This window comes from Hyla sarda, chromosome 1 (assembly GCF_029499605.1).
Source record: "Hyla sarda isolate aHylSar1 chromosome 1, aHylSar1.hap1, whole genome shotgun sequence".
Classification (NCBI taxonomy): Eukaryota; Metazoa; Chordata; class Amphibia; order Anura; family Hylidae; genus Hyla; species Hyla sarda.
In genome coordinates this window covers 52919478-52931843 of record NC_079189.1, presented here as the reverse complement: position 1 = coordinate 52931843, position 12366 = coordinate 52919478, and the positions used below count along the sequence as shown (strand labels likewise).

The 12366-nt window shown below is 44.5% G+C and overlaps 1 protein-coding gene across 1 annotated transcript in view; it reads left to right on the top strand.

The window, feature by feature from the left end:
- The window catches only part of CPZ (carboxypeptidase Z), a 90861-nt gene that overhangs the window by 60925 nt on the left and 17570 nt on the right, over nt 1–12366 (top strand). Inside the window, exon 9 of the mRNA XM_056551582.1 lies at nt 5350–5489. Within this exon, the coding sequence (XP_056407557.1) occupies nt 5350–5489 (140 nt within the window). The remainder of the gene's footprint in view (nt 1–5349; nt 5490–12366) is intronic.

The following is a 12366-nucleotide window of genomic DNA, read 5'->3' as shown; positions in this document are numbered from 1 at the left end:
CTTGTGGCCCTAATATAAGTCTACAAGGCCACAGGACTGAAATCGCTAAGAGTCGGGGAGTGAAGTGCGCTACTGTGTGCTTCTCCCTACTCATTCTTATGATTGGTGGGGATCTCAACACAAAGACGTCGACTGATCAAAACTTTTGACATTACTCTGTGACAAGTCGAAAGTTTTAATATTGGCAGGGATACTTAAAGGGGTTCTCCACCATAAGGTGATTTTAGTACGTACCTGGCAGACCGTAATGGACAGCCTTAGGAAGGATCTGCGCTTGTCTTGGGCTAAATGGCTATGTTGTGAGATTACCAGAACACTGTGGCTAGCTTTCTGTGAACTGGTATTTCCTGTTTTCAGTTTTCTTGTTTGCCTACAAATCCCATGATACCATTTTCCTCCTTCCCACACATCAGCTACTCCACCCATTGAAACATAAATGAGCTGCAGACCTGTGGTTTTCAATCAGGGTGCCTACAGCTGTTGCATTAGTTGCAGATTGATCCCTCCACCCATTGAAGCAGACAGGCTCCCTGTCATCAGCTGACTAGTGAGTCAGGTCTCGACCGCATTGCAAGCTGGGAAAAATCCGAGACAACAGTCATTTTGTATGATGTTAAAAATAAATATTGAGGTGAAAATCACAGAAGAATTTGGAGAAAATCGTCACACACAGGTGCAGACATTATATTATGAACTACTCTAACTTTACAGCTCCTGTAGCATAGTAAAATAAAAAAAAATCCCGGAATACCCCTTTAAGAAAAGAAAGAATACCATTGGAAAGTAAAAGCCTTGTTGGACTATAAAAACATAAACAAGATTTAATAAAATGATTTGTTAAAGAGGACTTGTGAACATGTGACCTGTTTTCATTAAATCCTTGTAAGTCAAGACTGTGGAGAATCTTTTTAGAGCTCTAACTAAATAGACAACTGGGTGTTACCAGTTGGGGGCGTGTCCATCCACTGTCTGATCCCACTTGCTATTTATTTTATACACTACATTAGATTAAATTACATCTAATACGAATAACAGTGGAATGGAAAAACACAGAGCTATGAGAAATTTTTATTTCATGGAGAATACAAGTATTTATTAAAACAGAAAGGTCAGGCATAGAGATGAGCGAGCTGAACGTGGCGAACCTGGATTCAACCCGAATTTAGCATTTTACTCGGCTCACAGAACTACCGAACTTTTACCAGTTTGGTCAGTGCAATCCGGTAAAAGCATGAAAAATACCAAAAAAAGCATGGTATTTAGCACCAAGAGAACGTGGGAGGATCAGGGGGAGGCGGCATCACGTTAGGTGACCAGAATATCGCATGATAACGCCACAATATCATATGATTTGCTGGTTTTATGTGTCAATCAGCCCAAAGGGCCAATAGGAGTCCACAAGGTGGGTGGGCAGGTTTACACACAAAAGGAGAACCAGCAAGGACAATTTCAATGGCCAGTGCTACCCCTGTGGATTGAAGGGACTCACAAGATTCTATTGCCCAAGGGCCCACACAGATCTACAGCTCTGATCTCATCAGTTCATATTGTGACCTTACCCGTCCCATCCTGTCCTAACTTTGTCCTTATGAGAGGACAGACACCACCTGTAACCCTTTGTTCTGCTGACCTTCTCATAGAGATCCTGTGACCTCATACCACACACATCATGAAGCCGCCCCTGCCTTGTCCTTAATAGCAGAGCTCAGTACATCCATGGCTGCTTTGTTGATCATATGAGCTGCAGATTTTCGACTTCAAAATAACCAAATCCCATAAATTTGTCTCGAAACGTGTTTACATTTCACTGTGTTCTTGTTTAACTCTGAGGCAAAATTAAAACAGGCAATCCTGACAAGTGGCTTCACTTATTTCCTGCGTTACATTTACAAATATGATAATTTCCCAACAAAGTTTTCTTTTAGATAGAGATGTTTGAAAGTTTTATCAGAAAATAACTCAGAATGCCATCTGTGATACATTGAGGCGGATTAACTAATCCTAATACTTAACAGTGTAAACTAGGACCAGACAGCCTGAAGACTTATTAGTGGAGCACGCTGTAAGATACATGTGGTGCATCGTTAAAGACGTGTTAAAGGGGTACTCCGGTGGAAAACTTTTTTCTTTTTTTTTTAAATCTACTGGTGCCAGAAAGTTAAACAGATTTGTGAATTACTTCTACTAAAAAATCTTAATCCTTCCAGTACTTATTAGCTGCTGAATACTACAAAGGACATTCTTTTCTTTTTGGAACACAGAGCTCTCTGCTGACATCACGAACACAGTGCTCTCTGCTGACATCTCTGTCCATTTTAAGAACTGTCCAGAGTAGGAGAAAATCCCCATAGCAAACATATGCTGCTCTGGACAGTTCCTAAAATGGACAGAGATGTCAGCAGAGAGCACTGTGCTCATGATGTCAGCAGAGAGCTCTGTGTTCCAAAAAGAAAAGAATTTCCTCTGTAGTATTCAGCAGCTAATAAGTACTGGAAGGATTAAGATTTTTTAATAGAAGTGATTTGCAAATCTGTTTAACTTTCTGGCACCAGTTGATTTAAAAAAAAGTTTTCCACCAGAGTACCCCTTTAAGCCAGGTTCACACCACGATTTGTGCCTCTGAGGAACAGATAAGTCATGAATATGTCAAAGGGACATGCCTACATATCTTTGCTTGGACAGGCAAGGGTCCCATTCATTTCAATTGCCTGAGAGTAGTCAGCTACAGACTTTGTTCGGATAATTTTTCCACGTATCTGAGTTTTGTCTCGGACTAAAAATTGTCTGCAAGCCGCGTTTATCAGTCCAAGGCAAAACTTTTATACGTTCAAGAAATGACCCGAATGTAGTCACTAGCTGACTACCCTCCAGCCATTTAAGGCCTTGTGCCTGTCCAAGCACAGACACGTAGGGTATGTTATTTTCACATTTTCCCAACGTATCTGTGCCTTGGAGGCACAAACCTTGGTGTGAACAAAGCCTTACACCATTGTCAATTTTAACACCTACTGTATCTGTTAACATTGGGACAATATTTGAGTCAAATTAGTTGCCTATATTGTTGCATTCCAATCCCATTTCCCACTAAGATAAACCCCCTACCACTAGTCCATGTCTATTTGTCAAGTGTCTATGTGTGTATTTTACATGGGTTGTATTGGATTACAAGACAAGGCCCAAAGCCTTATTAGAACTTCAATTTAGATTAAATGGCACTGAGCTGCAATATCAAACACAGCCTGTGGACAGAAGTGGCGCTATTTATAGAAAAAAAGCAGAGGTGTTGGACTTTGCCCCTACAGCCCATTTAACCTATTCATATAGTATGACAATTGTTCCCAAGATTTACATCTCCACACCCCTGCCTATTGTGCCCTCAGCAGGTAGTAGGGGTCCCCTCTGCCATCTGCCTCTTACATCTGTGTGTTTCCCCTAAACATATTGAAGCAGATTTACTTAAATGTTTAAAGGGGTACTCCACTGCTCAGCGTTTGGAACAAAATGTCCCGAATGCTTAGAACCAGCGCCGGGAGCTCGTGATGTCATAGCCCCTCCCCTCATGATGTCACGCCCTGCCCCCTCAATGAAAGTTTATGGGAGGGGGCAGGACAGCCGTCATGCCCCCTCCCATAGACTTGCATTGAGGGGGCGGGTCGTGACGCCATGAGGGGAGGGGCTATGACATCACGATCTCCCGAGGCTGGCTCTAAGTATTCTGAACATTTTGTTCCAAACGCTGAGCAGCGGAGTACCCCTTTAAAGGCCAGGTTCACAAAGTGCACATTTCTTCATGTTTTTATTACATTTTAAAGGTCGGGAAAAAGATGATAAAACCCACAAATGTTTTTTTCAGGAATCATCACTGTTTTGTGGTGCAGTATGAGCTTCACATGTTAAAACTGCACTCCCAATATTTATAATGCAAAATTCTATGATTCACAGCATAAATACTTTAGTTTTTTTTTAAATCTGTTTCTAATATATTATATATATAAATACTTTTGTTTTATTTCTATTTTATATATATACATATATATATATATATATATATATATATATATATATATGTATATATATATACATACATACATACACATATATATATATATATACATATATATATATATATATATATATATATATATAATAAAAACTGCTCTAGATTTCATGATTATTTTGAAAATTTGATAGTAAAATGGAAAATGGAAAAAAAAACAAAAAAAAACAACACCAAAAGTATAAAAAAAATATGTTTAACATAAAAATTAGATTTTAACAGTAGGTTATTTTCTGATGACCTATGCCCTTTTAGGGCACATTTTCCATATATTGTTGCAGATTTTCTGCAGCGGCATATACATGCGTATAAACATACCCTAAGGGGGTAGTTATAATTTGTGATTGTTTTTTCTTACTGGCGAATGAAGCAAATAATCGCACAATTTTTGTGTTAGCTGCAGATGTGCAATTATTTGCTATTTTTCGGCGGCGCTTGCTAAAGGGGCTTGGCCTATCAGAAAGTTGGCGTGGTTACAGGCAAAACTCCCGCTCACCAGATTTATGCTGTTAAAATCTCCGCTAGCTCAAAGCTGCACGGGCTTGCTGGATTTGTGTAGGGTCTTGTGCCTCTACATGAATCCAGCGATCCTGTGCACTGGTGGAGGCTTGATAACTACCCCCCTAAGTGTCTAAAACACATAATAAATGTGCTGCAATTTTTTGCACTAGAATTCTGGTACAGTCTGCACTATTGTGTGGGGCAACAAAAAAGATAAACCCTACTGGTTGGTTTACAGAGAACAAGCTTAAAGTAGTACTCAGCCCCTAGACATCTTATCCCCTATCTAAATGCTGCGGCACCCCAGACATCCAGTGCATGGAGCAAACTTCGCTCCGTGCTGGATGACTGGGGATGCGGGGTGGAGGCTCGTGACATCACGATCACGCCCCACTCATGACGTCATGGCCATGCCCCCTTAATGCAAGTCTATGGGAGGGAGCGTGACGTTAGTCACGCTCCCTCCCATAGACTTGCATTGAGGGGGCATGGCCGTGGCGTCACGAGTGGGGCGTGACCGTGACGTCACAAGCTTCTGGCACTGCACCCGATGCTCTAAATGAGTGCCAGGTGCAGCTGGGAGATTGCGGGAGTCCCCAGATACGGGACCCCGCGATCAGGTATTTTATCTCCTATCCTTTGGATAGGAGATAAGATGTCTAGGGGGCAGAGTACCCCTTTCAGGGACCCTGTAGGAACATTGCTCAGTCATCTTCTATTGCATCCTCCATAAGCAGAATGGGTCTGCTCTGTATGATGATACCTTCTCATGTCATGAAATTCTTTTCTAGGAATGTCAGACTTCAGTTATCTCCACACAAATTGTTTTGAACTGACCCTGGAGCTGGGATGTGAGAAGTTCCCAACCGAGGAGGAACTGTATCCTGCCTGGCAAGACAATAAAGAATCTCTGCTGAGCCTAATTGAAATGGTACAGTGCAACGCTTCACATGCAGAATTATGACAAAATATTTCACTTCTATGTCAAGTCTCACTATTAGTGAATAAGAATAGGCAGTGAACAGGAGGAGGGAGGGAGGGGGGTCCGTCTATTAAAGACGTTTATCAGCTCGAGAGGAAGTCCCAGCCTGCTCCACTCATGGACAACACTCCTCATTGATATTTGAGGTAAGGGCCCATGTTCTGGGGCAGGCCAAATAGCTAAGAGTATTTAATGGAAACAAATTCCAGATCTAACCTGTGTCATTATTCTTTTCCACAGCTCGGATACTGCCAATTGTACATTCCTTTTCACCAATGGGGATTCTTTTTCATCTTTTTCCAAATAGCTTCACATTTTAGACAGGGCCTTCCATACACTGAAAAGTATATTACACCCTTTCGCATTCAATTCCTTCAATGTAGTCATTCATTAAGTTGCCGCTACATGGAAAGGCAGAATAATCTGGTCAGAATACATCTTGCGGTATTTCAATGTGAAAGTTCTCAGGAGACCATAGATTTCTACATGGAGCACACACGCCTATGGTTCTGCATTCTTCTTTATTTTCATCAGATGTAAAAACATGAATGTAAGGAAAGTCAACTAATCATTTGTAATATACCAGCTGACTAGAAGATCCAAAGATGTAAACTTAGTGTATATGCACAAAACCACTTTAAAATGGAATTAAAGGGGTACTATGCCAGTAGAAATCTTATCCCCTATCCAAAGGATAGGGGATAAGATGTCTGATCACAGGGGTCCCGCCGCTGGGTACCCCGTGATCTCCGTGCTTCACACAGCGTTCGTTTACAGCAGTGATGGCGAACCTTTTTGAGCCCGAGTGCCCGAACCATAATGCACGCCAACTTTTTTCCCCTCAAAGTGCCAGCACAGCAATTAAATCAGAATACACATTAGGGTTGGGCAGTATAGTTCCCCCACATTAGGGTTGGCAGTATAGTTCCCCCACATTAGGGTTGGCAGTATAGTTCCCCCACATTGGGTGCAGTATAGTTCCCCCACATTAGGTGCAGTATAATTCCCCCACATTAGGTGCAGTATAGTTCCTCGCACATTAGGGTTGGCAGTATAGTTCCCCCACAATGGGTGTAGTATAGTTCCCCACATTAGATTGGCAGTATATTTCCCCCACATTAGCTGCAGTATAGTTCCCCCACAGTGGGTGCAGTATAGTTCCCCGCACATTAGGGTTGGCAGTATAGTTCCCCCACATTGGGTGCAGTATAGTTCCCCTCACATTAGGTTGGCAGTATAGTTCCCCCCACATTAGGTTGGAAGTATAGTTCCCCCCACATTAGGTTGGCAGTATAGTTCCCCCCACAAGGTTGGCAGTATAGTTCCCCCCACATTAGGTTGGCAGTATAGTTCCCCCCACAAGGTTGGCAGTATAGTTCCCCCCACAAGGTTGGCAGTTTAATTCTCCCCACATTAGGTAGGCAGTGTTCCCCCACATTAGGCGCAGGCAGTGTTCCCCCACATTAGGCGCAGGCAGTGTTCCCCCACATTAGGCGCAGGCAGTGTCCCCCCACATTAGGGCAGGCAGTGTTCCCCCACATTAGGGCAGGCAGTGTTCCCCCACATTAGGCACAGGCAGTGTTCCCCCACATTAGGCGCAGGCAGTGTTCCCCCACATTAGGCACAGGCAGTGTTCCCCAAAATTAGGCGCAGGCTGTGTTCCCCCACATTAGGCACGGTGTTCCCCCACATTAGGCGCAGGCAGTGTTCCCCCACATTAGGCGCAGGCAGTGTTCCCCCACATTAGGCACAGGCAGTGTTACCCCACATTAGGCGCAGTCAGTGTTCCCCACATTAGGCGCAGGCAGTGTTCCCCCACATTAGGCGCAGGCAGTGTTCCCCCACATTAGGCGCAGGCAGTGTTCCCCCACATTAGGCGCATGCAGTGTTCCCCCACATTAGGCGCAAGCAGTGTTCCCCCACATTAGGCACAGAGTTACCCCACATTAGGCAGGCAGTGTTACCCCACATTAGACAGGCAGTGTTACCCCACATTAGACAGGCAGTGTTCCTCCACAGACATACAGCCTCCAGCCATATACAGTGTAAAGCTGGAGGCTGTATGTCTGTGTCAGAACACCGAAGATGTCGTCCCGCCGGTCATCCTCGGTCCTCCCCGACTCGACGCTCCGCTATGCTTTACGGGCACACGCACGGGACGTCAGTGACTTGACGTCCCTGCGTGCTCTACCTCCCGGCGGTCCCTGCATTTTTAAAGCTAACGCGGGACAGCAGAGAGGTAACTGGGACATCCTTGTGTCCCGAAATGACCTTTCAGGACACAGGGATGTCCGGAATGTGACGGGGGCCTGTGGCCACGTGCCCACAGAGGGGGCTCGGCGTACCACCTGCGGCACGCATGCCATAGGTTCGCCATCACTGGTTTAGAGTGTCAGGTTCAGCGCCGGAGGCTTGTGATGACACGGCCGCACCCCGCTTGTGTCATCATAGCCACGCCCCCTCACGCCCCCTCAGATAGATTTGCATTGAGAGGGCAAGGCCGTGACGTCACGAGCCTTCGCCCTGCATCACCAGTCATCCGGCACGGAGTGAAGCTCACTCTGTGCGCTGGATGTCTTAGGTGCTGCAGATGAGATCGCGGGGGTGTCCAGTGGCGGGACCCTGTGATCAGATGTCTAGGGGCAGAGTACCCCTTTGAAGGATAGATGAAAAGGACTATGACTGCAGGATCAGACTACATAGTTAGATTGTTGTCTGTTACCATGGAAACATAGATCTGCATAAGAGCTGCAATCCATGCTTTAATGTGGCAACACTGGGTCAGGGGACAACTGCAGGATGCTGGGTATTGCAGTGCTTGCGGTCACCAGATATAATGGCACACTTTCCCAAGTCAGCCCAGTGACTAGGGGGGTGCATTTATGGTGAAAGTAGTGTCTGTCTTCCAGGCCACACCGCATTTTTGGTCGGTGGACAGTGGGATGCCTGTGGTGTTAATGGTACAAAAATATGACAAGACACCAGTATGCAGAACAACAAAACAATTCTTTACTGGAGAAGCTTGATTAAAAAAAATATTTCACAGTAACTGAAAATTTTATTCCTACAGAGAGTAGTGTAGTACTAGATATGAGGAGGTATGCCTGTAAATGCAAAGGTATATTGTTGTGGGTTGAGAGGATTCTAGATAGGCTATTTACTCCTACCTTTGCTAATGTAGTAAATTGTCCTGAAATACTAAAGGGATCTTCTCTGGTTAGCTCCCAAGGGGTAAAAAATTTTGCAATAAGGTACTTACAAAATCTGAGCTGCAGTGTCCACTGTGGGATGCAGGTCTTTATAAAATATGTGACATGGTAGCCATGATGCCCTGAGCCAGAAGTGATGCCCATTTTGTCCTTGTACACCTTCCCCTCTAAGGAAAATTATCTTTAACTTGAATCATATCTCTATAGATTGGACTCATTTATGTTTTGAGTATGTATTATTCGTATTTATCCTCTAAAGGCACTTAGATACATTAAAGAAAATTTGCCAAACTTCTTTTTTATGTGACCAGTCGCCAGCTACCAGAGGTGACTGGTGGCTGCCTCTTCCCTTCTCTTTATGGCAAAACACCTGAATACTTAACCATACCATCTGCAAATGTGTGTGAGTGTGGAATCAGAAGGAATAGCTGCTGGTTGAACAAACATTTGACTTTTTTGTCTTTGTAGCTAAAGAGCCATTAAGAGCTGAAATGTTGGACATATAAATTACTCCATCGCCAGACCTGATCTGGCACTACCGTTTTAGTCACTGCTTGTACTTTTAAAGTTCAGAATATCAGTCGACTTAACCCTGTCCTACACAATAGTCTTCTCACCAGGGGGATTAGATACTTAGCAGTTACATTGTATATCCATCGAAGAAATGAAACTAGCATTCAGTGCTCAACATGCTTCCTCAAACCAATAGACCAAATGGTCAAGCCAATAGACCAAATGATGATCTCTCAGCTTGAGGAAATGTGTAAGCACAAAACAGCTGTCACGAGAACACCCCTGCAATCAAGTTTTTACCCCTCCCCATCACAAGTTTTTAATGCACAAGTTTTGTAAAACAAGAATAATAGTCTTCGAGAGCAGTGACTGCTAGTTTCATTTCTTCGATAGATATATATTGGACAAATAAATTGCTGCTTTAATTAAAGCCTCTGGGATTGCTGTGGTTTTTCCTTTTGCGGTGGTATTTTAAGGGGAGTAAAGGGGTTAATGTCTATGTCTGGTGGCCTATTGTAATGCTGGCAGTTGTCAGCTGCCAGCATGTACCACATTCCTCTTCCTACCTTGGCCGAACAGCATGCATGGGCTTCTCCTTCTCGCTGCAGGCTCCAGACTATTCTCTCTGCACTGTCTAACCCAGCAACAGTGTCTGGTGCATCTTGCAGGGGCCGCACAAGGCCTGTCTCTTTAAGGGTTCATGCACGCCTTTGACTCTATCCCCCCTCAAATCCTTGATTGCCATCTCCTATTTAAGGGTGCTCCGCCATCACCTTCACGTCTTAGCTACAAAGGGGTTATCTATTGCAAAGGATTTGTCAATTGTACTGTTCTGCTGTATCCCGTGTTTCCAGACCTCTGCCTGTTTTGTGACGCTGCGTCTTGCATTTCCTTACTTTCCTGACTCTCCTGGTACAGACTTTGGACTGCTGGACTACGCCTCTAACTGCTGTTGAGCTAAACACCATCTACACCTGTGCAATTCAGCTCTGATGTTCCAAGTTCCAACTCAAATATAACTTCTAGCCTGTCTAGCCTCAACTAGCCCCACCTGCCTGAGTCTTCTGTCCTGCTTGGCCAGCTGCCACTTTACCGGGACCACTCTTGTTGAAGCCACCTAGTATCCCCCTGCAGCTAAGACAAGCTTTTGCATCTGAAGCAGGATAAAGGGTGAAAACCAGGGAGATACTTAGACACTGCTCTCAAATTTGGCACAAAGCCAAACCCGGTAAGTGGCACGGTGGGTCCACACTCGTTGGAGGGTTACACCTATGCCATTGAACGTATTGGAGCCAGCAGCTCTTGCCATCTATGGCATTGAAAGAGGTAATGTCAATTTTCCTGTTACATAAAGTTATGAGGGGGTCAATGTAAATATACCTTGAGTGAGTTAATGTAAAGAGTGATGGTGGGCTAGGGAGGTACAGGAGGTAAAATCAGTACACCTGGAGGTCTAGTACAACGAGAGGTTAATTTAAGGCTCTCTAGTAGTCTAAAACAGTAAATGGATTAACGTCAGTACCCCTGGTGGTCTGGGGCAGTAAATAGATTTATGTCAGTATCCCTGGTAGCCTAAGCCCAGAAGGGAATGGACTAATGTCAGTATCCCTGGTGGTCTAGGACAGGCTGTGAATGTTAAGGGGGGTTAATATAAATATACCTAGAGGGGGTTCATTTAAAAATGGATGATGGTCTAAGGAGGTGCAAGAGGTATTCTTAGTACATTTGGAGGTCTAGTACATTGGGAGGCTAATTTAGGGATCATCAGTTGTCTAAAGCAGTGAATTGATTAATGTCAGTATCCCACGTGGTCTAGGGCAGACAGTGGATCGATTAATGTGAGTATTCATGGTGGTCTATGACAGTTAATAAGTGGTGGCCCAGTACGGTTGGTGTTACCCCGTGCTCCTGCTGTCCTGTCAGGCAGCCTCCTTCAGTGTCCCCAAGGCCCCAATGCACTTGTTTCCCCATTGTAAATATGTTTTACCATGTAAATTGTTATAAAATGTAATGTTGCTTTAAGAGTTATACCATGTGATATGTCATGTGATTGTTACCCAGGAGGTACCAGTGACCAGGTGATCCCAAGAGTGACCTATGGGCTCCCTACTAGTCTCCCCATATAAGCCCTGGGTGGAGCTTCTTTCTCTTTGAGCTATGCTCTTCTGCTAAGCTGAGGTCCAGTGCAGTCGTGCCTAGTGCGTGTGTCCATAGTGTTGGAGACCTCAAAGTCCAGTCCTGCAGCCACCATCAAGTCAAGTAAGCTAAAGTCACAGCTTTATGAGTCAAGTCAAGTCAGTCCCTGTCATCTGTCAAGTCAGTCTGCTCTTCATTCAATTGTCCAGTCCTACTACAAGTCCCAGCAAGCCCTTAAAGTCTCATCATCACTGGTCACCTCCTTGGGTCCTGGCTGAACTATATAGACTTTACCAACTGTCTATCCTTAGTAAAGCTACCGTTGTCCATAACTTAGCGTCGAAGTCTTTATTGCCCCCGTGCCTAGCCTAGGATCCAGCGGTATACATTCGGGCGACTAAACCACGCCCTGGCATCACGAAAATGCCATCTGCCCCTAGGATAACAACATCTGCCCTGCACCACACACCCAGCCACCAAAACTTTTGGTGTCACAAACAGGATACGAGTGTGCGCCTTATGCCACAAGTCCTCCCCCTAGTCTGAACTGTGTCCAATATTGTCTGCAAAAAACACATGACGATGCGATTTAAGTCTGTGCCAAAAAGTGTATGGGACTTGGTCTATGAAATGTATTTCACCCAAGGCGCTTGTGAAATAGTGGGGGAGGTGAAGAAAAGTTTGTTGCCTTCTATTTGGAACAGTATAGAAGTCGTGAAAACCATGGGCAAGATCAGATCAAAAAAAATGTTACGGTGCCAAGAATTGCCTGTACCTGCAAGGGTTAAAGATGTTCCAGAGATAGGCGCAAAAATGTCCTGTGCTGGTCAGCGTCCCGCCCCTAGGTGTGGAAACCATGTTGTTGTATCAATGCCGAAGTGAAACTGGGTAAATCTGCCCCTTGTTCCCTGGGAAGCCGAAGTCAGCACTGCCAATTTGCCGGAAGTCAGTAAGAGGAACAACATGGC